This window comes from Podarcis pityusensis (assembly GCF_964106645.2).
Source record: "Podarcis pityusensis genome assembly, chromosome: 12".
NCBI lineage: Eukaryota > Metazoa > Chordata > Lepidosauria > Squamata > Lacertidae > Podarcis > Podarcis pityusensis.
Window position 1 is genome coordinate 24,650,495 of NC_138037.1, and position 26,988 is coordinate 24,677,482.

At 41.5% G+C, this 26,988-nt stretch overlaps 1 protein-coding gene across 1 annotated transcript in view; it reads right to left on the reverse strand.

Moving 5' to 3' along the window:
* The window catches only part of LOC308459246 (macrophage mannose receptor 1-like), a 59,193-nt gene extending 37,584 nt beyond the window's left edge, over window positions 1-21,609 (reverse strand). Inside the window, exons 1-6 of the mRNA XM_080974377.1 lie at window positions 21,413-21,609; window positions 13,245-13,646; window positions 5,220-5,393; window positions 3,418-3,582; window positions 2,037-2,150; window positions 1,350-1,496 (exon numbers count right to left, since the gene is read on the reverse strand). Coding sequence (XP_080830503.1) covers window positions 1,350-1,496; window positions 2,037-2,150; window positions 3,418-3,582; window positions 5,220-5,393; window positions 13,245-13,646; window positions 21,413-21,473 — 1,063 coding nt within the window. The 5' untranslated portion in view covers window positions 21,474-21,609. The remainder of the gene's footprint in view (window positions 1-1,349; window positions 1,497-2,036; window positions 2,151-3,417; window positions 3,583-5,219; window positions 5,394-13,244; window positions 13,647-21,412) is intronic.
* Between the last annotated feature and the right edge of the window lie 5,379 nt (window positions 21,610-26,988).

Below are 26,988 nucleotides of genomic sequence, written 5' to 3' on the forward strand. Positions count from 1 at the left end.
CAGCTTCTGCCAACCTAGCAGTTCAAAAGCACACCAGTGCAAGTAGATAAATAGGTACCACTGTGGCGGGAAGACAAATGACGTTTCTGTGTGTTCCGTCACAGTGTTCCGTTGCATAAGAGGTAGTTTAGTCATGCTGGCCATACGACCCAGAAAGCTGTCTGTGGACAAATGCTGTCTTCCTTGGCCTAAAGTGAGATGAGCACCGCACCCCATAGTTGCCTTTGATTGAACTTAACCATCCAGGAGTCATTTACCTTCTTTTACCTTACATACACACACCTTTTCCTCATCACTTAAGCCCCAGCTTCCTCCAAAGATTTCCTTTTAGTCCCCAATCCAGCACACACACGATATTGGTGATCTAAGCCTCCTTCACAAGTTTGCAAACCATCATAAATTAAGTCTGTTTCTTGCACATGCCCTATTGATAAACAGGTGCATCAGCAGGGAAACTCTGCTAAACAAACTCCCCACTTTAATAAATATAATGATTGTGTCACTAAAGGGAGCGGGGAAATCTTTTAAATAACGTAGAAATGCATTTAGGAAACACCTGGGCATGTTTGCGTAGAATGCTGAAAGGGAATGGAAGGAAACTGTGACAACGCTTTGGCGTAGCACACAGGGATATTTATCAGAATGTGCTTTTAAGAGCAAAGTGGTGTTTTCCTGTCTCTCAGTGTCAGCGTCTCTGTTACAGATAATGGAATTTGCTGCCATAGCTGTCTAGAATCTGGATGCTTCCTTCTCACACTGAAATGTAAATACAATGCTTTAAATTCAAACTTCTGATGCCAAGGACATACACGTTCTTACATTTCAGGTGGGCTCTACCATAAAGGGGCCCAGAATTGTCTCGTCAACAGCAGACTTCTTCAAAATAAAATACTTTGCATTCTGTTTCCTCTCATGTTCTCTTTGGATAATACAGCAATAAATAAACCTGAAGCCATGGGCCAGTTCATAAGGAAGACTTTGAGCATGCAGAAGCCTTTGGCTGCCAGCACAGAGAAGGAGGCACCACTGAAGGAGGAGGATGGATTATTGAAAGTGGAAGCAGCTGCTACTGCTGAAAGGGCAGAAGAAGGTTCTTCATGGATGGCTGCAGGAGTTGTCAAAGCTATAGTTGAGATGCTTGCACATACTAGGGATGCTGACTGTGTAGACGCCTGTGTTACACAGCCAATAGGCCCTTTTGAAACAACAGAAAACAATACTATCCTCTTCAAGAACTGGGTGTTTTGAAGACTCCTCTTCACAGAGCTTTTTGAAAGAGCTCCAAAATACATGTGAAGCTTTCCTTTTTTTTTCATCAGCCTACTGCCAACTTCTATTCATCAACCTACCTGAAGAAATAGTGAAGGAGTTCAGACTGGAATTCCCTTTTTTACAAATGTAACCAAGTTTCTGACTGCATTCTAGAGTTTCCCATTTGCCATTTTTACTGGGATTAAATGTTCCACAGGTTTTTCCAGGCTCTGGAGAAGGACTCCCTTTAAGAAACGGGCACAAATAAGAAGGATATTCACTTTACAGAGTTCAAGGTCTTCGTTACAAAATTCCATTGTAGCCAACGGGCATGTAAGAGGCGTTTTCTACATAAAGTCAGCTCAGTAAACAGATCAGCACATTGAAGTGATCCAGGCTGCAATTTTGCTCACGGCAAAAGTGCTCAGTTCATTGTTTCACTTCAAAATTTCATTTCAGGCCTTCAACCTATATTTGTAATGAACATATGAATGATTCATCATGGCCAATTATAGGGATGATAGTATGTATAGCTAAACATATCTGGAAGGCCATAGAATATTGGACCCAAGAACACATGTTTTGGAAATCCAAACAAAAATTTCAGGATGAGAAGATGAAATGGGGCATCATGAATTGCACTCTTAGTGGGGAAGGGACATTTGAAATTGTGTGTGGGGTATTGTTCTCTACTGCAAAAAAAGAGGAAAAACTAACAGATTATGAGGAAAATTGGAAAGACAAATGCACTTAGAATATATAAACACCCAAACAACAGTGGTTACCTGGTGCCCAGTTTAGGTATCTGAAAGGATGGCCACCACTCCATTGCCATCCACGGTTGGAGTCCAAACTGTTAAGACCAAACCAGAGTTCAGTAGTCAAAGTCGAAGTTAACGCTAAATGAGCATGCAAAACACAGCAAAGAATCAGTCTCAGGAATGCGGACACCACAACAGGCAGTAGTAATTACAGGTAACTGGGTAAGGATGAGCATCAAAGTTGCAGAGCAAAGGAGAATTTCAACAATCGAAAATTAATTTTACCACTGCAGCGTTATGAAGGGAGAAGCACCATCTGCCAAAAGTTTCCTTTGTCGGCACAACAACACCTTACTGAATTTGATAAGTCTACCTCTAGACCTGCCTTTCGTGCTTACGACAAGAAGAACCAGACAAGATGGAGCCAAGTTCTACCAGGCTGAAGTTTAAGACTTGCAGAAAATAAGCATTTGCGATCAGTCTCACTCTCCTGGATCGTGGTGATCAAATACATGAAGTAAAATTTAAAATGTGCAAAGTACTTTTGGCTCACCACTAAATCTCCACAACCTGTTCCTACATATCTGGTGTCAGGAAGTGTGACTTCCACAGCAGAGAGTATGAAACATTGGCAGGTTGGACTGGGGCATCTGTTTTTACAGATTAAGCAATAAATCTGATCGTTTCACATTGAAATTGAAAATGTGAAAAGAGGCTTGAGCAAATAGTTCCTGGTGAATGCAAATCGATTGCTCAGTATGTGCAAGAGAGTCAAGCAACCAACAAGACTCTATAGTATGAGTGCATGGGTTTAAATTTCTTCATTGCTGTGATAAGGCAGTGCAAAATTAGGGTTCTTAAGCAGGAGAGCTTGCTTTTGACATTTATGAAGCAAAGCTACAAGATCACTTTTCAAATGTTACCTTGCACACAGCAGGGGAGGCAGAAAACTTAGGAGTGCCATTCCCACTCTCAGCCTTCACACATTCAGCTTATTGTGTTCATGTCTAGATATTATATAGAATCGTAGAATTGTAGAGTTGGAAGGGACCCTGAGGATCATCTAGTCCAACCCCCTGCAATGCAGGAATAGGCAGCTGTCCCATATGGGGATCGAACCTGCAACCTTGGCATTATCAGCACCACACTCTATCCAACCGTATCCAACTGTATGGCTACACTTCTTTCTGTGCGATTGGGAATCCTGCTTTTTCAGAGTTCTCAGTCGTAAAGACAAACAGACAGGCATCATAGAAACATAAGATCTATGCACCTGTTAATGCAGAGAGATCAGGAATGGGGATAATGCCAGTTCTGTTGTGCAACTTTCAAGTCTTTCACTTTAATTTATTTGGGATATAATATATGACATGCTACAAAATATCCATGCACATGGATAACTTACCTGTTAGGTACATTTGCTCATGTAACTCAGTAATTCCCAACAAACGTGCACCTTGTTGCTGACAACTTTTACTCGCTTGGTACCAAGTTAGAGCAGCGTTTGAGTTTATCTGGTACTGAACATTGGTCATATGGTCTGTATTCCACAGCTTGTCCATTCCGTCAACTATAGGGGGAAATAAAGACAGGCTTCCAATGTTCGTTACGACAAAACGAAAGAAGCATTATTTAGTTAGAGAGTCTGAATCTATCGTCCTGAAATTAACATAGACATAACTATTTTCTGAACTGAACAAAGGGACCTCAGAAACACACCATTTGTGGTAGGTGACTTCTGCTTTGTTTTTTCTAAGGTAGCTTGGACATGCCCTCTCAAACAATGGATATCTAAAGTATATAATAATATTTTCCTGTTTCTGTCTGGATGTTTCTGTCAAATCTTCACCTCCCGTGGTCTCTATTGAGCCAGACAGTTTGTGAATTACTTCTACTCAGTGACACAGACTGCTTACTGAGCTGGCTGGATCTATAGGTTTGGCCGTTCCTGCTAGTTTTAGCTGTTATTTTTCTGCTTTAAACATCAATAAAGATATATAGATATATATATATATATTTAAATGCAATGACAAGCTACAATGCGACTTCAAGCAGTGGGACTGTAATAATATAGTGCTAAAATTCATAGGAAAATTCCTCCCGAGTTGTTCTAGGGCTCTGTAGAAAAATACAGAGTTTGGACATTGGAACAGTCAGACATGTGATCTTCTTTGATTTTGCCTTTATGTGTTTCTTTTCTTTTTGTTAAAGGCCTTGACTTTTAACCCTTTGCCCACACCATGGTCCTGATAGAAACTGCCACATTCCCCCCACCCTTGCTATCCACAATGGAAGCTTTTCTCCAATTGCAGATAACAGGCACAAGGACACCCTAGCTCCAGTCAGGACCCCGGCAGGAACAAGCAGTTAATGTTTGTTAAATCATATTCATTTGTAAAAAAGGAATATACAACAGGATAGACAGGAAGTCCAAAGTGTGGTACATATATGATTTTGGAATAGTTTTTGTCCTTGTTTCTTTTCTTTAGGTATATAAACTTTGTGTATAAACTTTGTATACATGCTGAAAATTATATTATAATAAGCCTTGTGATGTAATATGATAATGTTTACCTATGTAACTTAAGAACGTTAATAAATAAAACTCAAAAAAAAGTTTGTTAAATCATTACATCCCTGCCCTTTTCAGAAAAGTTGCCTATCTTCACAGTTCAATAATATGCACATTTATGTATGTTTTATTGAATAAATGATCAATTAAAATAGTCAGTGCTTTTAGCCATCCACATTTAGCCATATATTTAAGGCACAAAACTTCCACCAAGGAATCATGGAACTAGAGTTTGTTAATGGTGCTGGGAATCGCAGCTCTATGATGTAAACAACAGTTCTCAAGATTCTTTGAGAGAAACAATGTACAGTCATACCTTGGATCCCAAACGCCTTGCGACTCGAATGTTTTGGCTCCCGAACACAGCAAACCCGGAACTGTTCTGGTTTGCAAACATTCTCTGGAAGCTAAACATCCAACACGGCTTCTGCGGCTTCCTCTTGAGTGCAGAAAGCTCCTGCAGCCAATTGGAAGCTACACCTTGGTTGTCGAACTTTTTCGGAATCCGAACAGACTTCTGGAACGGATTCCGTTTGACAACCAAGGTGTGACTGTACTTTAAATATATGGTGTGTACATAGCCTTAGATAGTGACATTTCATGATCCAGGCTTGAGAAACAACTACAGAACTTACATTTCAGTGGGCAAAAGCCATATTTCCTGTCTGTATGATAGTTTCTAGTAGTTGAACACCACAGCCAGCCATCGGACCTGCCAGCATTTGTACACTCTGCGTACCAGTTACCATCATACTGGAAAGGGAATACACATGGTGCTCCATTGGCATTGCCATTCAGAGTGAACATGTCTGGAAAGAAAGAGGAAGAGAAAAGTGTAAAAGCAATAAAAGAACCAGTAATAAAGTAATCAAGTATACCATTACTCTGGTATACTTTAAGACAAAGTGTTAGCCAACTAGCCATGGCTTACAGCAGACACAGAAGAATAATCGTGTAATACTTTAGAAGCTAGCAGATGCATTACAGTGGTACCTTGGGTTACATACGCTTCAAGTTACATACGCTTCATGTTACAGACTCTGCTAACCCAGAAATAGAATCATAGAATCATAGAATCATAGAATCATAGAGTTGGAAGAGACCACAAGGGCCATCGAGTCCAACCCCCTGCCAAGCAGGAAACACCATCAGAGCACTCCTGACATATGGTTGTCAAGCCTCTGCTTAAAGACCTCCAAAGAAGGAGACTCCACCACACTCCTTGGCAGCAAATTCCACTGTCGAACAGCTCTTACTGTCAGGAAGTTCTTCCTAATGTTTAGGTGGAATCTTCTTTCTTGTAGTTTGGATCCATTGCTCCGTGTCCGCTTCTCTGGAGCAGCAGAAAACAACCTTTCTCCCTCCTCTATGTGACATCCTTTTATATATTTGAACATGGCTATCATATCACCCCTTAACCTCCTCTTCTCCAGGCTAAACATGCCCAGCTCCCTTAGCCGTTCCTCATAAGGCATCGTTTCCAGGCCTTTGACCATTTTGGTTGCCCTCCTCTGGACACATTCCAGTTTGTCAGTGTCCTTCTTGAACTGTGGTGCCCAGAACTGGACACAGTACTCCAGGTGAGGTCTGACCAGAGCAGAATACAGTGGCACTATTACTTCCCTTGATCTAGATGCTATACTCCTATTGATGCAGCCCAGAATTGCATTGGCTTTTTTAGCTGCCGCGTCACACTGTTGGCTCATGTCAAGTTTGTGGTCAACCAAGACTCCTAGATCCTTTTCACATGTACTGCTCTCAAGCCAGGTGTCACCCATCTTGTATTTGTGCCTCTCATTTTTTTTGCCCAAGTGCAATACTTTACATTTCTCCCTGTTAAAATTCATCTTGTTTGTTTTGGCCCAGTTCTCTAATCTGTCAAGGTCGTTTTGAAGTGTGATCCTGTCCTCTGGGGTGTTAGCCACCCCTCCCAGTTTGGTGTCATCTGCAAATTTGATCAGGATGCCCTTGAGTCCATCATCCAAGTCGTTGATAAAGATGTTGAATAAGACCGGGCCCAAGACAGAACCCTGTGGCACCCCACTAGTCACTCTTCTCCAGGATGAAGAGGAACCATTGATGAGCACCCTTTGGGTTCGGTCAGTCAGCCAGTTACAAATCCACTGAGTGGTAGCATTGTCAAGACCGCATTTTACCAGCTTCTTTACAAGAATATCATGGGGCACCTTGTCAAATGCCTTGCTGAAATCAAGGTAGGCTACAACCACTGCGTTCCCTTCATCTACCAGGCTTGTAATTCTGTCAAAAAACGAGATCAGGTTAGTCTGACATGACTTATTTTTCAGAAATCCATGCTGACTATTGGTGATCACAGCATTCCTTTCTAGGTGCTCACAGACTGTTTGCTTAATGATCTGCTCCAGAATCTTCCCTGGTATTGATGTCAGACTGACTGGGCGGTAATTATTTGGGTCCTCTCTTTTCCCCTTTTTGAAAATAGGGACAACATTTGCCCTCCTCCAGTCTGCCGGGACTTCGCCTGTTCTCCAGGAATTCTCAAAGATGACTGCCAGTGGTTCTGAGATCACATCTGCCAGTTCTTTTAATACTCTTGGATGCAGTTCATCTGGCCCTGGAGACTTGAATACATCTAAACTAGCCAAGTATTCTTGTACTATCTCCTTAGTTATTCTGGGCTGTGTTTCCTTTGCTGAATCATTTGCTCCAAATTCTTCAGGTCGGGCATTGTTTTCTTTATCGGAGAAGACTGAGGCAAAGAAGGCATTGAGGAGTTCAGCCCTTTCTGTGTCCCCTGTTTGCATTTCACCATCTTCTCCTCTGAGTGACCCCACTGTTTCTTTGTCCTTCCTTTTGCTACGAACATACCCATAAAAGCCTTTTTTGTTGCTTTTAACCTCTCTAGCAAGCCTGAGTTCATTCTGTGCTTTAGCTTTTCTGACTTTGTGTCTACACGTGCTGGCTATTTGTTTGAATTCCTCTTTGATGGTTTCCCCCCTTTTCCATGTTTTGTACACATCCTTTTTTAATCTTAACTCAGTTAAAAGTTCTTTAGATAGCCACCCTGGCTTCTTTAGGCACCTTCCATGTTTCCGTCTCATTGGTATTGCCTGACGTTGTGCTTTTAGTATCTCCCTCTTAACAAACTCCCAGCCATCATGAACTCCCTTTCCTTTTAGTATTACTGTCCATGGGATCTCACCCAGCACTTCCCTAAGTTTTATGAAGTCGGCTTTCTTAAAGTCAAGAAATTGAGTCCTAGTATGGTTGGCTGCTCCTTTCCGCTGTATAGTAAACTTCAGAAGAGCATGATCACTCGCGCCTAATGATCCTTCCACTTCTACCCCACTAACCAGGTAGTACCTCGGGTTAAGAACTTTGCTTCAGGATGAGAACAGAAATTGTGATACTGTGGCAGCAGCAGGAAGCCCCATTAGCTAAAGTGGTGCTTCAGGTTAAGAACAGTTTCAGGTTAAGAACAGACCTCCGGAATGTATTAAGGACGTAACCAGAGGTACCACTGTATTCCATAATCTTTTGTGGATTATCAAAATGATGCACCTGATGAAGAAGACTTTAGCCAAAAAAACCCCACTTATGCCATAATAAATTTGTTCCTCTTGAATACCTTATTACCTTAGTCTTTGATACAAGCACTGCCCAAAAAACTCTAAGAGATTACTTCAAGATAAACATGAATACTACAGTGGAAAAAAGAGTAATCTGGGATGCAAGCAAAGCGGTTATGAGAGGATTTCTAATACAACAGAATGCAATCAAGAAGAGAACTCAGAATGAAAAAAAGGACAAAATCTTGGAAAAGATAAAGGAAGGAGAGAAGAAACTGAGAGCAAAACCAAAGTCACAGGAGATTCTGAAAGAGATAAAGTTATATCAAGTACAATATGCGAAATTGATGAATCAGGAAATAGAATGGAAGATTAAACAGATGAGACAAAAGACATTTGAATCGGCAAATAAATGTGGGAAATTGTTGGCCTGGCAAATGAAAAAAAGACAAAAACTCAACACTATTATGAATTTGGAAGTGGAAGGAAAAAATATACAGAATCCAGTGGAGATTAGGAAGAGTTTCCAGAGATATTTTAAACAACTCTATACACAGGAGAAGCAGAAAGAAATGGACATTGATCGCTTTCTGAAAATAAATGGACTACACAAAATCTCTCAGGAAAAACAACTAATGTTGAACTACAAAATAACGGACCAGGAGGTGGAAGGGGCTATTCAGAATATGCAATTAGGTAAATCTCCAGGACCAGATGGTTTGACTTCAAGATATTACAGATCTTTGAAAGAATGGTTAATACAACCACTGAAGGAAGTCTGTAATGAAATATTGGAAGGGGAAAAGGCACCAGAGTCGTGGAAGGAAGCTTACATTACACTTATACCGAAAACAGAGACTGAAAAGACACAGCTCAAGAACTACCGCCCCATATCGTTGCTAAATGTGGATTATAAAATTTTTGCAGATATTTTGGCTAAAAGATTAAAAAAGGTGTTAGTAGAAGAAATTCATAAAGACCAAGCGGGCTTTCTCCCAGGCAGACATTTGTCTGACAATATGAGGAATATAATTAATATTCTAGAAAAACTTCAAGTGAATATCAACACTAAGGCTGTCTTGATATTTGTGGATGCGGAGAAAGCCTTTGACAACATCTCCTGGAGCTTTATGAAGAAGAATCTACAGGGGATGGGGGTAGGTCAAGGTTTTGAAAACGGTATAGGTGCAATTTATTCAGAACAAAAGGCAAAATTAATTGTGAATAATGTAGTGACAGAAGAGTTTAAGATTGAGAAAGGGACACGACAAGGTTGCCCAATTTCTCCACTGCTTTTTATTTCGGTCCTTGAGGTTTTGTTAAACATGATAAGAAAGGACCAAGAGGTTAAAGGTATACAAGTGGGAGCTAAACAGTATAAACTGAAAGCATTTGCTGATGATTTAGTATTGACCTTACAGGAGCCAGAATCCAGTACAAAAAGGGTATTGGAACTGATTCAAGAATTTGGACAAGTAGCAGGTTTTAAGTTAAATAAGACAAAAACTAAGGTTTTAGAGAAAAATTTAACTGTGAATGAGAGAGAGAAGTTTCAGGAAGAGACAGGACTAACACTGGTTAAGAAAGTGAAATATTTAGGGGTTAACATGACTGCTGAAAATGTGAATTTATTTAAGGACAATTATGAAAAATGTTGGATTGAAGTCAAAAAGGATTTAGAAATATGGTCAAATTTGAAGTTATCATTGTTAGGCCGAATTGCTGTGATAAAAATGAATGTGCTGCCAAGGATGTTGTTTTTGTTTCAAACATTACAAATCTTGGATAAGATGGACTGTTTCAAGAAGTGGCAGAAAGATATTTCCAGATTTGTTTGGCAGGGCAAGAAGCCTCGAATAAAATTTAAGATATTAACCGATGCTAAAGAAAGAGGTGGATTTGCCCTGCCAGACTTAAAACTTTATTATGAATCAGCGGCTTTTTGCTGGCTGAGAGAATGGCTACTTCTGGAAAACACTGACGTCTTGGATTTAGAAGGTTTCAATAATGTATTTGGTTGGCATGCATATTTGTGGTACGATAAGGTCAAAGTACATAAAGCGTTTAAAAATCATATTGTCAGAAAAGCATTGTTTAATGTTTGGATAAGATATAAAGATTTCTTAGAAAAGAAAACCCCAAGATGGTTGTCACCAATGGAAGCGAAGGCACAGAAAAAACTCAATATGGAGGCCAAATGGCCGAAATATTGGGAAATTTTGGAACAAGATGGAGACATATTAAAATTGCAGAGCTTCGAAAAATTGAAAAATAGAGTGCAAGATTGGCTCCATTATTATCAGATAATGGAGGCATATAATTTAGACAAAAAAGTTGGTTTTCAGGTGGAAAAATCAAAATTGGAAACAGAATTGTTAGATTCAAAAAATAAGAATTTGTCCAAAATGTATAACTTGCTGTTGAAATGGAATACTCAGGATGAAACGGTGAAGTCAGCTATGATTAAATGGGCACAAGATGTTGGACATAACATAATGATGGCTGACTGGGAACAGTTATGGACCACAAGTATGAAATTTATGGCATGTAATGCCCTAAGAGAAAATTTAATGAAAATGATTTACAGGTGGTACATGACACCAGTTAAGCTTGCAAAAATTTACCATTTGCCCGACAATAAATGTTGGAAATGTAATGAGACTGAAGGTACATTCTTTCACCTTTGGTGGACATGCCCAAGGATTAAGACATTCTGGGAGATGATTTATAATGAAATGAAAAAGGTATTTAAATATACCTTCCTGAAGAAACCAGAGGCCTTTCTCCTGGGCATGGTTGGCCAATTGGTGCCAAAGAAGGATAGAACCTTTTTTATGTATGCAACAACAGCAGCAAGAATACTCATCGCGAAATATTGGAAGACACAAGATTTACCCACTCTGGAAGAATGGCAGATGAAGTTGATGGACTTCATCTGTGGCAGATGAAGTTGATGGAACTGGCGGAAATGACTGGCAGAATCCAAGACCAGGGAGAAGAGTCGGTGGAAGAAGATTGGAAAAAATTTAAAGACTATTTACAGAAATATTGTAAAATTAATGAATGTTAGAAAAATGTTGGAATGAAGTTATATGGCTTTAGTAGAAATGTTATAAGGAATTAAGTATAGATAGGTTAATAGAGCATTAAAGGAAAAAATAAGGTTAGAATTTGTTAAGATAATTAAAGGATAGAAAGCAGAGGAAGATGGAAAGGAATTGCTGAAATAATTATCAGAAGTGGAATACAAAGAGGGAGGTGTGAGGAGGTCGCGGAAATGAGTGAGTGAAAGATGGGATAATGAAACTGTTTGATTTATTTTATTGTTTTTGTTTTGTTTTGTTAATTTAATGTTTTGCATTGTCTTTTTTTTAGTGTTTAAGTTTCTGGAAAAATAATAAATATTATTTTTTTTAAAAAGTCTTTGATACAAGCACTGTTCTCTTTGTTGTTTTGCTCAAATTGTATCGTGGTCTACTTTACAGCATTGTCACAAGGATAAAAAGACTAAAACACTTTGGCAAATGTAAAAAGCTATTCCACAAAAATGGGATAGTGCCAGAAATGGTTTAGAACAAAGTGTGCAAAGTTCATATGTAGGATGGCAGTTTACATATGCCTATGCAACCCAACCATCAAACAAACATACCATTATAGGCCTGAATATCCTGTGTTCAATATTCTTATTTCTTTTATTTTTAGAGGTTTTTTATGATTTCAAACATGCCTCCTTGCCATAGTTCAAAACCAGAGACAGGCAGGCTGGAGGGAGACATTTCATTTCATTTATTTGTTTATTTGCTTGCTTGCTTGCTCTTTATTTATGCTTATATCCCTTCACTTTATTCCACATTCTGGAAAAAGGTATAGAAGTGAATAAGCTGGGAGGGAAATAATCTTCTCCCCTAGGGCTGGACTTTTAGAAGACATCTGAAGGCAGCCCTCTTTAGGGAAGCTTTTAATGTTTGATGGATTACTGTATTTTAATATTTTGTTGGAAGCTGCCCAAACTGGCTGGGGAAACCCAGCCAGATGGGCAAGGTATAAATAATAAATTAATTATTATTATTATTATTATTATTATTGACAGGCATGTGCGGGAGGGAGCTAGGCTACAGTTCATAATAACATGAAGATGGTGCGGTGAGGCGGGGGAGAGAGAGGATGACTGAATATGGCTTGAATGCTCTTCCTGTCTCCGTGTTGTCATGGTTACTGGCTGGTATGCCCTGGTTCATAAACTTGACACCGAGTTGTCACAAAGGAGAGGAAGTGTCTGAGCACTTCCCCTCAATGACACATCCAAGTGCAAACCTGGCATCACTTGCAAATATTAAATTGGGTAGAGGTTTCATAGAGTTGTAGAGTGGGAAGGGACCGCAAGGGTCATCTAGTCCAAAGCAGGAACCTCAGCTAAAGCATCCATGGCAGACAGCTATCCATCTGTGCTTTGCTTTGCTTTTTAAAAAGGGAATTAATAACATTTTGAACATCTCCACAACTGGATATTTGCACGTTGGTTCTGCCTTAGCCTAGATGTTATCTATTGTTCATATAACTGGACATGGCAATTGAGTCATGCTCTAACTCAGGGGTAGCCACACTTCAGGTGTTGCTCGACCCCAACTCTCATCCTAGCTGGCCACTGGCCATCAACAAGTTGGGTTGACTGTGGCAGATGGGAGTTGTAGTCTAGCAATATCTGGAGGTCACCATGTTGGCTACCCCTGTCCACTTGTTGCTTATTCTGACAGAAATGATCTTACAGCTTGGAATTTCATTATACTTAGGCATTCAATGTGTGGCAAAATTCACCTTGCCTATTGGGACGATTCAGATAATTATGCTATCCTAGTTGTTGAGTTTTTTTAAGGAAGCCACTTTTCGATTGACTTGATGTATAGCAGTCCTATCCTAGGATGACAAATCTCTAAAGGGACAAGTTATGTTATTTGTATGGGTTCCTAGTTCTGTGCATTATAATAATAATTTATTATTTATACCCCAGCCATCTGGCTGGGTTGTTGGCTTATATAACAACATGACTAAAGATTCAAGTAGCCAAGTATATTAACTCAGAAGGAAAACGAAACAACAACCAGGAAGATTTACCTTCATAGCCCCGGGAGCACAAATCGTCTCTGGTTCCATAGACCTTCCACCGACTCCATTCGCCAGATCCCCGGTACAGCATAATTCTTTTTTCATTTTTGTTGCCATAGTTGAAATGCAGATCTGCTCCTTGGATGGCGAAAAGTGTGTCATTTTTGCATTCCCACCGCTGGAGATCGCTTGTTGAGTCACATGGGTACAGAGTAACTGGTGTCCAGTCAACCTTTGAAGAGACTCCAAAGCATAACTTCAAAGACACGCTCATCAGCTGGTGGCTTGAAATCCATCTAAATTTTTGTTCATCGCTTTCATGGTTGCAAGTACTGGTAGTGACATAGCTTGCAGACTGTACATGAACACAAAGGTTGTGGTTTTCGTTATATATTAAAAATTTGCTGGTATCTGTAACCAAAAACAAAAAATGTAAGATCTATGGCACAGAAGACCAACTAGTCATGTGTATCACAAGCAGAAATCTGGTTCAAGAAGCCCTTGAACCCGATTTGCACATTAATATAAAGTGAACACAAAACACAGCTATTAGGGCTCAGTGCGATCTCTCCAACAGATCTGTTGAAGCTCTATGAGAGTGTGTAAAGGAGAGAGAGAGCATTCTGGGAAATGATATATAATGAACTAGGAAAAACGTTTAAAATAACTTTTACAAAAAAGACTTCCAGGTCGGCGCCATTGGTGAATGGCGGAGTTCCTCCGACCGGAGGAACGGGCTCCGTGGAAACTGGGTCTTCCCGCCACGGTGAAGGTGGGGACCCGCTAGAAATCCCAGGCAGAGGAAGCCTGGGAACGTGGGGTTCAGCAGGGCACCAGAAGCGCCCCCCTACTCGCGGGGAATCCCATTTAGGGGCTCCGGAGCGAAGTGGGGTGAGAAGCGCGATGCTGCGAACTGACTGCTACTTTCACGGAGTGAAGCTGCACAGCCATTGCCAGAGAGCGCTGACTTTTTCCTGTGGACAATTGGACTTAAAACAAGTACCCGTGAGTAGAAACGGAAAATTGGATCAAGAAATTGCTTAATTTGGTATCGAAGCGGGAAGGTGCAAAACAGGAAGTCCGCCTTCCGCTTTTTGTATATAGACTAAAGCAAAAATTTTGTAAACTAAAGCTGGGAAAGCTGTCAAAAAAGCCTAAATTTCCTTCATTCAGAATCACTGAAACCCCCCTTGGAAGCAGGAGAAAAGGGGGGGGGAATCTGTTTAACCCTTGCAGGAGAGGGAGTGAAGAAGGATAAGTTTCCACCGTCTCTAACCTGGGAACGGGGTGTCAGAGACAGAAACTGTTGGAGAGGTTCATTGACTGTGAATGGAATATTTTGACAGATAGCTAATGAAGACAGACAAGTTGATTCTAATGTTGCCTTTTGCATTTTAAAGAAACAAAATATCTGAAAAACATCTGAAATATCTGGGAAATGAAAGTAACTTTCCTTTGCCTTTAAAAAAAATGGATACAAATAGAAATTGTCTCCTCTAGAGGGAGCTTGTTAAATTGTTGCTGCAGTATACTTGAGGACCCAACATCTGTGAGATTAAGATCGTGGGAACAGTCTTTTCTGACCTTGACCAAAGATGAGCTGGGAGGAAGACTGGGTGCTTGCTTTATGCAAGACAAATGCCTTGCTGGAACAGATGCACGAGAAGATGGACTTGATGAATGAGAAAATGGATTTGACTGTTGTGGTTAATAACTGTGGACAAACAGGGAACATTGATACAGAAATCATCCAGGGACCAACCTATGATTCTGTACTGACTGGGCAAGTGCAGATGACAATGGAGGAGGATGCGGTTGCACCTCAAATAATACAAATGGAGAGACCCAAGGCCCTATAGGAGCATAAGCCACTGTCATTGAAGATTGAAGTTGAAGCGGGCCAGGGGGAGTTTGGAGATGAGGAGGTTCCTAACCTTGGAGAGACCTTGAAATATGATTTTAAATACTCTTTGGATTACATCGAGGACTGTGGGGAGTGGGACTGTGGGGAATGGGCGGGCTGGATGAAGGGAGATGGAGACAATTTTGGGTTGGAATCCCCCAGAGACTTACTCCTCAATGAGAAAGGAAAGAAATTAAGAAAGAGACCAACAAAAGACAAGGAAAAGGGCAAGTATAAACAAGAAGAAGAAGAACTGCAGAAGGGACATGGAAGAGACTTAAGGGCCTCGGACATAAGGCTTCCAGGTTGATGGACTAGACGGAATGGACAGTAAGGACTGACATGAACCGAGACCAGGAAGAAGAGACGCTGGATGATGATTGGAAGAAAATTTATAAAGGAAACTTTTTATTTAGAATTAGCTTAATGAATATTAGGGAAAATGTTGGAATGAAAATATATGACTCTAGCAGAAATGATATCAGGAGCTATGTATATTTGAAAACTAAGATTTAAGCTTTAAGGTATTTTGGGGTAAGAGAAGGTTAAATAAATTAAGGTAATTTGAATAACAGAATATGGGGAAAGATGGAAAGGATTTGTTGAGTTAATTATTAGGTTAAATTGTTAAGATAATTTTTTTAACAAAAATTGAGAAAGATGGAAAGAATTTGCTGAAATAATTAATTAAACTAGAATACAAAAAGGGAGGTGTGAGGAGGTCAATGAAACAAGCAAATGCAAATTATAGATGTGCAATTTGGGATTTGTGTCTCCCCCCCCTCTTTTTTTTCCCTTTTGTTGTATTATTGTATTGGTTTTTATGTTCTGCGTTTTTCTCTTTTTCTTTGTATTGTAGTGTTGTTCTTTGTTTTTTCTTTTTTTTGTAATCTTGAAATTATTAATAAATATTATTTAAAAAAAACACCAAAAAAACCCAGAAGCTTTTCTATTAGGAATTCTAGGTGCCAAAATCTTAAGGGAATGGAAGAGATGGTTTATTGTACGCAACAACAGCTGTGCAGATGCTGCTAGCCCAGAGATGGAAAGAAGACAAAGTCCCTACCAGAGAAGAATGACACGTCAAGTTGCTGGACTATGCCAAAATGGCAAAAATGACCGGAGAAATCAGGGAGACCAAAATTTGAATAAGGAATGGGGTAAATTTATAATTTACCTTGGAGACCACTGTAAACAGTTAAAATCGTTAGCGGAATTGCAATAACACTTGTAATGTAACGAGAACTGTTGATACAATGGAGATATAAAAAGATCTGGATTACTATAAAAGATGCAGCAGAAAATGTTTAATAACGGGACCCACAGAGGGGGAGGAGGGAAGTCCAGAGATTCATGGGAATCTTGTATTTATGGAAGGTGTTGTGGTATGATTGTAAATTTTAATATGTAAAATCAAATATATATATATGCATCTATTTGGCATGCATATATATATATATGCATGCCAAATAGATGGCTCCACAATAATTTGTACTGTGTTTTATTTTTAAGATGCAATGGCTAGCTCTTCTGCAAACTGGAAATGAATGTTTTTTTGTTTCGGTGAAAAAGCTGACCTACACTTATCTAGAAGCTGGTTTCTTCCTCTTGTCCTCCTTGGCTTCCAACCCATTAGGAAGCAGCATAAAGTTGATGAGTACTGGAGACACAAACCCTTGCAGTTTATCAGTCAGTTTTCCTTACAGACAATACAAGGAAATGTACAATTATCACCAACGGTGATAAAGTCTTTTACTATATTGTTGTGCTAACAATTGCTCCGCGTTTTTGTAAACTAGTATGTGCAATGCTGCAAATTCTTCCTAAATACTTTTAAGGGAAGTTGAGCACAAAGGGGGGGGGGGGAGAGAGAGAGGCTACTACTAATTGAAACATTGTCTTTTTTAAGAAAGGGGTAAAACTTTTCCACAGTTGCTGGAATTAAGACAGAATATTTGAACCACATGCTTAAAAACATATTTATACATTTGTATCTAGATTGCATACCTGCAGCTGTACTTTTTTTATATTGTTGAAATAGATATTTGACGTTTCCTATGGTCACAACACAAATATGTGAAGAAATTTTTAAGCATATGATTCAAATGTGGTTTTGAGATTTTGGACTTATCGTGCATGTGCATTGCAGTATGAATGTAACTAATGCCATTTTTTAAATGTGTTTATGTTGTCCATTGTTTATAGCTTCCGAAGAAGGATCATTTGTATTCCTCAACAAAACAAGCTATGTTTAAGATTGTCCCAGTGAGAATCGGCTTCTTTTCCTGATGGGAGCTATAATCCAACAAGAGGAGGGCCACAGATTCCTTTTCCCTGCTCTGCCTGCTGCATGCCATATTCCAGGGGTGAAGGACCTGTGGCCCTCCTGCTGTTGTTGAATGACAGCTCCCACAATCCCTGTCCATTGGCCGTGCTGACTAGGGCTAACGGGAGTTGGAATTCAACACCTTTGGGAGAGTCATCTCTGTTCTGTCCCTTTATTTTGCTTAACTCTGTGCTTCATCTGTTTAAAGAACTGGAACTAGAGATGTGAGGAAAAATAAGAAGCAAAATGCATAGGGATGGGGAATTCAATTCAGTTCACATTTAAAGGTGAATCTACCTAATTCTCAATTTTTGAAATAATCCTTGTAAATCGCTTTTTATTATTTTGTAAAAATGATTATGATAATTTGTATGCCGCCCATCTAACTGGGTTGCCACTCTGGGCAGCTCCCAACAAAAAATAGTAAAAACACAATACAACATCAAACACTAAACACTAAAGGCTGAACAAGGCTGCCTTCAGATGCTTGTTTTTTTTTTTTTTAAATCACGTAGCTATTTGTCTCCTCAACATCTAATGGGGGGCTGTTCCACAGGGTGGGCGCCACTATCGAGAAGGCCCTCTGCCTGGTTTCCTTTAGCTTCACTTCTCACAGTGAGGGTACCACCAGAAGGCCCTCAGAGCTAGACCTCAGTGTCCGGGCTGGACGATGGGGGTGGAGATGCTCTTTCAGATATATTTTACAGTCAAATGGAGTATAAATTTTATGAAATAAATAATATGTGAATTGAAACACAGCCATACTTTGAAATTCACAAATCTCTCTGAATGTTGCAATGCAGTTCTTTGGCCATCTAATGTTTACGAAAATGTATGTAAACTGCATAAAACGCAAGTATTAGTGAAAGCAACATTAAAAATGTGTTACATTGGGGAAAATATATATGTTAGGGAAATATGCTTTGCTAAAATGTGTACATTAGGCAAAACTGCACAGACAAGTTATTAGAGGAAATAAGCACTAAAATGTTGAACTTTCATGAAGATTTCTTGTGAAAAAGAATCACAAGCTGGAAAACAGAAATAATGAGAAACACAGAGAAAGGAAACAACTTTGGACAGGAATGAGCAGCAGCATATAAAGCAGTGATGGGGAGCCGGCAGGCCTACCAATGTTGCTGAACTACAGCTCCCATGATTCCTGTTCCTTAGCCATGCTGGCTGGGGGTGATGGGCGTTGGAGTCCAAGGATACAAAACAGCAAACTACCAATCCCAACACAGTTTCTTGCTGCAGAAGCAGCTACTAAAATAAAGCAACAGGACTGAGCCATAGTTTGAAAACCCTACAAATTTAAGGCAAGTAGGGTAGTATAGCAGCCAGAATAGAATCACAAGCTCAGGCCCCATCCCTGATATGGCACCCCTGTTGAGCATGGAGCTCCAAGGAAGGGATCCTTCTCACAAGGATCTGCTCATGCCTAGGAGCTCCATACAAGTAGAGCACCTGTTGGCCAGGTGTCCTGCTTGCGTAGAGTGGCTGCCCATGCAACTTTTCTCATCCTTTGGGTTCTATCTGGAGCAGCTGGAGGAGGAGGAGGAGGAGGAGGAGAAGGAGAAGGAGAAGGAGAAGGAGAAGGAGAAGGAGAAGGAGAAGAAGGAGTTTGGATTTGATATCCCGCTTTATCACTACCCGAAGGAGTCTCAAAGCGGCTAACATTCTCCTTTCCCTTCCTCCACCACAACAAACACTCTGTGAGGTGAGTGAGGCTGAGAGACTTCAGAGAGGTGTGACTAGCCCAAGGTCACCCAGCAGCTTCATGTGGAGGAGCGGAGACGCGAACCCAGTTCACCAGATTACGAGTCTACTGCTCTTAACCACTACACCACACTGGCTGGAGGGTGAAGAAAGAGCTCATACCCTCCAACATTTCTTCGATGAAAATAGGGACGTCCCATTCCATAATGATAATTTTACTATTTAAACCCCACACATCTTACTGGGTTGCCCCAGCCACTCTGGGCAGCTTCCAACATATATAAAAACATTTATAAAATTAAACATTTTAAAAACTTCCCTATACAGCAGTGATGGCCAAACTTGGCCCTCCAGCTGTTTTTGGACTACAACTCCCACAATCCCTAGCTAGCAGGACCAGTGGTCAGCGATGATGGGAATTGTAGTCCCAAAACCGCTGGAGGGCCAAGTTTGGCAATCACTGCTATACAGGATTGCCTTCAGACGGCTCAGGGGTAGGATAACTCCATACCTTCCAACATTTGTCTAATGAAAATAGGGACATCCTAAGGAAAAGTGGGACATTCCATCAAATCAGAAACTGGGGCGGCTTCGCTAAATCAAGGATGTCCCTGGAAAATAGGGACATTTGGAGGGTCTGAGAGCTGTGAGTGGAGGGTATCCTTTTCCCCTCATTTGGACCCCCTGGGAAACTCAACAAACCTGCTGTACCTGGAACTGGGTGTGGAGACTACAGCTGAATGGACAGCCTGAGGAAGTACCATCCACTTTGGGCCTGCCCATAAAAAGCAAGCCTGGGGTGAAAGGCTAGGATGATGCCTGCTCTTTCCAGGAACCCTACTCTTCGTAAGGCTTTTGTGAATGAGCTGAGAGTTTGTTTGGATCCTAGGTGAGAACGCGGAGGCTGAGATGGAGGGTGTGCCAGAAGGAAAATGAACTGATACTGATTTTTATATATTAGTAACATGGTATTGGGACGCGGGTGGCGCTGTGGGTTAAACCACAGAGCCTAGGACTTGCTGATCAGAAGGTTGGCGGTTCAAATCCCTGTTACGGGGTGAGATCCGGTTGCTCGGTCCCTGCTCCTGCCAACCTAGCAGTTCAAAATCACATCAAAGTGCAAGTAGATAAATAAGTACCACTCTGGCGGGAAGGTAAACGGCGTTTCTGTGCGCTGCTCTGGTTTGCCAGAAGCGGCTTAGTCATGCTGGCCACATGACCCGGAGGCTGTACGCCGGCTCCCTCGGCCAATAAAGTGAGATGAGCGCCGCAACCCCAGAGTCGGCCACGACTGGACCTAATGGTCAGGGGTCCCTTTACCTTTTTTTAACATGGTATTAATGTAACATTTTAATATGTACCTGTGTATTTTTGTAGTGGTTTTTTTTTTTTAAGTTGTCTTTTGTTGCTTCAATTTTCTGTACACTGCCCATAGATATTTTTAATATATTAAGCTGTACAGAAATTAAATAATCACTCAATCAATGCAGAGATTCTCTTTTCAGGAATTCATGATCAACGCAAAAATTTAGTATAAGGGTCAGAAGTATAGCCCCACAGCTCCTGCTGCACATTAGTGTGCTGCATGCAACTAAATATGTGAAAAGGCTAGGGCATCTGTGATGTACTAAGCAGCTAGTCACATGAAAAAATGAACTATTCTTGCCTTCAAAGCTAACCCGCCCCCCCCCCTCGCAAAGAGACAGACTTGTACGTAAAACCAGTACATTGCCAGGTGCCCAAAGTTACATCCTCAGTCCTAATTTATTTATTGCATTTTTATGTGTATTGATTTACAACAATTAGGTAAAACCATGAGCTAATTTTATTTTCAACTTTGCATCTGAATATTATGCAACATGGAGAAGCATTCAATATATTCTGCACTCACAGCAACAACAACTCTGGCTATTTCAACCTTGCAATTGTTAATTCAGGTATGAAAACTTGCATATCAAAACTGACAGCTGCCGTTAGTCTCAATAAACCTAATTTGGAAGGTCAAAACACCAAGCAGCAGGAAAAACCCAGTTGGGCTGTTTGCACATGCCGAACCAGATTACAACTCTCTCGTAACACTCAGCATGCCGTTCCAGTCACTATACTAAATATATACAGTATTTGTATACTTGTTTTAATGATCCAAAATAGAAATCAGATTTGCAAGCCCCATTCTTGCCCCATTTTTGGCAAAGCCCCATTCTTGGCAAAGAACTGATTGGAACTTACCTACTAGCGAAAAAACGCAATGTTGTAAGGAAAGGAAAACCAGAAGCAAAGAAACAGGCATTTTACACAAGTTTACTACTGTCTTCCCTTCCGCCAGAATGCGCCATACAAGGTTTCCCTTTTGTAGCAGATCTTGTTGAAGCCAGCAAGGAGGAAAGCCGTGTTCATTTCTGTGAACTTATAGCTGAGGGAGTGCATTCTGGTTGCCTAATGATAAGGAAATGCCCTGCCACACAGGGCATTGTGAAATAACAGGAATTCACCGTTCAGACTTTGCTTCCCTAAGCTAATTTCACCGCTGAAGGAAAAAGGAAGGAAGAGCTTCCACAGAATGGCAGGTGATAAAGTGATGAATGCTCAGCATTTTTTCTTTCTTTCTGGGAATGCCTCAGTTGTGTGTGGGAAACAGATTGGCTCATCAAATGTCTCCAAGAATTTTGTGTGTGTGTCTTATGATAGCTTTTCAACTTGTTGTGATTGTTTTGCCTGTACTTGTTAATTTTTATTTATTATTTCTATCTTGCGTTTCAACATGTGAAGCCAAACTTCAACATGCAAAAACAATGTAATTTAAAACAAAAACATATTTAAATAAAAATGCCTCAAAATGGACTTTATTATGTTGACTCATTCCTAGATACAGCATTATATGTAGCATTATAAAACAGCTTAAAGCAATATTGAACATCCCACAGTGGTTCAGGTCTTCAAGGGGGAAGAGTGGAATAATTATTCTTAAAAAAAAAAACAAATAACAGCAACTCAGCAAAACACCAGAGCTATCAAGAACAGCAAATGAATACAAATCAAGACAAGTGCCGCCCCATATCATTAGGCAAAAAGAGGTAGTTGCCTCAGGTGGCAAACAGAAACTAGGCAGAGCTATGTGTGCCACACAGCCTGTCCTTTGCCCCCAAAGCCAGCCTGCACTCCTCGGGTGCATTTTACTTCCTGGATTTATAACAGAAACCTGTTGCAGTCAGCAAACAGCCAGAGTATGTCTATGCTCTATTTTCAAAGTGCAGATTTAAACCTTTAAAGTACTTATGTAACCTTGGCCCAGCTCATCTTAAGACAGTAAGCTTCTGGTCCAAGGGCCACTCACTCCAGGATTTCAGCTGGCCCTCTGTGTCTCCACCCATCAGCTCTTCAATGGAGAGCAGATAAGAGGGAAGTTGGCTTTGATGTTGTACAAAGAATGCCATTTCAGCTCTTTCCTCTGCAAGAAGATTTGCTCCAAGTAGAGGGAGAAACGCCTTAATAGATTCATTGCTGTGCCGGGCCCGGGGGTAACCTGAGCAATGCAGTCCAGGTCCGGTCCCGAATCCAAGGGTTCCGTGAGGAGTCAGTCCGACAGGGCCAAGGCAGGACACGAGGCAGGAAACCAGGCAAGGTTAGGCACAGGGTCTCAGGCAAGTTCTGGCAAACAGCAATGTTGCTCCCGCTACCTGGGGTGGGGTCCGACAGCCTTTTATCTTTGTCGGGGTAATGGCCAGTCCTGATCCCCCGGTGACTCACCTCCCTGTCTCGCCCAAAGGTGAGCACTCCTCCTGCGAGTACTCAGGTCTCTCCTTCTCTCAGACCTTAGTCTCTGCTGCTGGGGAGATATCGGTGGGTTACTAGACCCAGAGGCCGTCTCAGCCTCTCCTGACCCAACTGGTAGTGGAGCAGCTGTAAGTGATTGCCCAGCTGGAGGCAACGAGGTAATCCCCACATCTGGAGCCAGGGCAGGCTCAGGCCCCTGACTCGGCCCAGCTGGTGCTTGTTGCAGGGGAACCTGTGCAGACTGGGGCTCTTCAGAATCAGGCCCCAGGCTAGGTTCAGCTGCCGCCTGAGGCAAAGGATCTGGTGCGGACTGAGACTCCTCTGGTTCCGAGCCTGAGCCCGAGTCTCAGGCCATCACAGTTGCAAACATGCAAGAAGGCATCCAGGCATTTTGCAGTTGCATGTGTTATGGGGTGCATCTGGATTTTGAAGTTTACAGCTTTGAATAGTTGCAAGAGAGAGCTGTTTCAAGATCAAAAATTATTTGCACTGTTCTGTTCACCCCTGCCTTAAGACAATGTCTCCTCCTGTATGAAAACCCTCCTCCCTGCCACACACAAGAGTCACCTGAGCAGATCCTGTTTTTGAATTCAAAATATGCATATCCTTCTACAGAGATGCCACCCACTTTAATTTCAGATGGTTTTTTTTGGGGGGGGGGGTTGTTTATGATTTCTGCTCTAGTTGGCCTTTGAGAAGTGGCACCTTGTTGATAAATGGCCTGGTGCACCATATCCTGGGGGTTTGGAAAGAGTTCTTGCTGTGTGGGGAAGCCTTGCAACAGGCTTCTTCTAACAACCGGAGCCAGAACTTCAATAGCTGTACAGATGTACCTTGGAAGTAGAACAGAATCCGTTCTGGAAGTCCATTTGACTTCCAAAATGTTCGGGCTTCCAGTTTGGTAATTGAAGGATGGCTAATTTAAACTCTGGCTTAAGGCAACGTCTATACACTTTAGCTGAGTGCACAGACTTATTAATTTCATTTGTTTCTCCTTTTAAAAAGAAAGCTTTTAAATAAGAAACTGTATCACCTGTAACATTACTTATAAATGTACCGTAATTATGTCTGGCTTGGTATTTTGGGAATCTAGCAATCCCTGAGTCTCAGGAAGTTTTCAAAGCAGATTTATTGGGTTCACAGGAATCAGAGTTATGGAGAAGTGAATGTTTTCACATGCCTCCAATCAAAACCTACAAAAGCCAACACGAACCTTTCCAGCCACACCACATGTCTGTACTCTGGAAGGAAGCCTACACGCCCGAAAGGTCAGACAACTGTACAAAACAGGTGCCGTTTCCAGCAACAAATTTGTCCGTTTTGAAAACAATGTGTTCCAGTCGGTGTTGTGCAGTTGTTGATATTGATATCTAGGATTTTTTAATTTTCATTCAAAACATGATACTCATTGCTACATAGGAGAAAGCCTCTTTAAATTCATTCCCAACTATCAATTGTCCTTGATATCTTGACTGGTGTGACTATGTACACATTCTGGCTGTGTATTCATTCTCTTAAATCTTTAAACAAGTGTGTTTTCTGTTGGTGATTTGTGGAACATTTAGAAGACCACGTGTGATGGGAGGCCTCTTCAGGGCTAAAACTGTGTAGGCCAGGGATCAGCAAACCTTTTCAGCAGGTTGGTCCACTGTCCCTCAGACCCTGTGGGGGGCTGGACTATATTTTGGGAGGGAAAATGATGCAAGAGCACCACAAAACCCAGTGGCTGCTTACCTGTGTCTTATGAGCGGCAGGGGCTGGCAACGGCAAAAGAGCTCTGGAGAGGGGCTGCTTAAAATGGTGGCTGCTTGAGTGCTGCTGCTGCTGGCACCAATAAAGCCTAGCCCCCTTCCTCCTCTAGGCAGGGCAGGGAGAAGCCAGGAGGAGGGAGGGAGGAGGCGGCAGTGCTGCAGCCGTGTGAGGGAGAGAGAAAGAGCATGTGCTGGCGATCCATGCGGCGATTCCCGGACTGTGCGCGGGCCAGATCCAGAAGGCAATTGGGCCTGATCCGGCCCGCGGGCCTTAGTTTGCCAGCCCATGGTGTGTAGATGGACAGGGAGTTCACACAAGCCCCATCCCCAATGTTCCATGTGCACAGGCTTTCCTCTCTGTGTGCTTCCTAAATCTGTTCTAGGGGTTCCTCTGACCCTCCAGAGCAGATTTGAAGAGGATGCAGGCAGAGGGAGGCAGGGAAGTTCCATTGTGCAAGCAGAAATCATGAAGCATAATGAAGCAAGTTGCTTCCACTCACTTCCTTCCTCCATGGGTGGAGTTTGGTACAGTCGTACCTCGAGTTGAATGTGCTTCGGGTTGAGCGTGTTCGAGTTGCGCTCTGCGGCAACCCGGAAGTAATGGAGCACGTTACTTCCAGGTTTCGCCGCTTGCGCATGCGCAGACGCCCAAAATGACGTCACACGCATGTGCAGAAACGGCAAAACGCAACCCGCTCACGCACAGACGCACCGTCATGTCTTGTGTTCTGTTCAGGATGCGAATGGGGCTACGGAACGGATCCCGTTCACATTCCAAGGTACCACTGTATTTCAAATTTCACCGGCGCCCTGTGTGAGGCCAAAATTCAGTGCCCCCTGCCTCTTGCCTTTCATTCTGCTTCATTCACTACATCATAGTTGCAATGCCCTGCAACCAGTGTGGCAGAAACAGTCATACTGCCCTAAATCCACCTCTGTCCACTACACACCCCTTCCACTCCTGCCTCCCACCCCACCCTGCCCATCAACCTCTGCTCTTGTTGCTGCATTTCCCTTTCTCAGGGAAGAGAGGTAGCTAATGGAAAGGGCACTCAAAACCACCAGCCTCATCCTCTGCTGCATGCCCGCTGCCCTATTTCCTGTTATTGCAGCAGCCCATCAAGTGGTGAAGGAACTGTAGCCTCTTGTTCACATTATAACACATATTCTTGCATGTGCTGGGGCGGTTAGGAAAGACATGGGAATATGCTTTATCTTCTTATTATTTCTATTCCCTCCCCTCCATACCTCTGACATAAATCAATTAAAATTGGTGGAGCGGTCAGGCTCACACACATACACTATCCTGTCTTTTTTGGGGGGAAACAGGAGTCTTTGCTATGACTGCACAATTTAAATGGCAAGTTCACAAGATAAGCACTTTGAACTACAGCTTGCTTATAACATGTTTCTGTGTTTGCAAGAATGCATGTGCCTAAGGCTCGGATCTAGAGGACAACATACATGTTTACATCATGTGAATACATAAAGAGGACACTGCTGCATACAATCAGCTACAAAAACAGCTTTATGTTTATACTGAAAATGCCTGCACCCAATGAAGGCAATGATGAATACAAAGCACTTTGTATTTATCCCTTATTTCAAAGGAAAATGTAACCAATCCACTTCAAATTCTTTAATTGCAATGGTTCGATATCCTGCATTTTTTTTATGGATAATGTGGAGTGTTTATTCCTTCATTGCAAATTGATCCTTACACTGCAAGCCCCTCTGAGTTTAATGGAGCTTATTCCCATGTAACTGGGTAAAAAAATTGCAGCCTTATACAACAACCCTAAGCATTTTTGCTCAGAAATTAAGTCCCACTGAGTTCAGTAGGACTTATTTTTATTATTACTATGTTTACTTAGATTCCACCTTTTTCCCTGACAGGGATTCAACGTGGCTTGCAGCTAAAATAGAAACAGCTGGGTGGGGGGAGCAATCATTAAAAACGATCTATCTATCTATCTATCTATCTATCTATCTATCTCAACATACAAAGCATTGCAATAAAAATATCACAGCACCAGCCCTTTCTTTAATAAGTCAATTCTTAAAAGCCTGTTGGAACAAGAAAGTCTTTAACTGCTGGTGGAAAGATAGCAAGGAAGGAGGGAGTCAGTTTAATTTTAAGAGACTTAATCAGAAATGAAAAGTCACTGCGGTTTACAATACCCCGAAAGCAAGAAATCCTGCTATTAAAGATTTTTTTTGTCCTTCAAGGGGGAAGTTCTGTGAAGATATTTCATAATAGCTGGTTCTCAATTTTTTAAA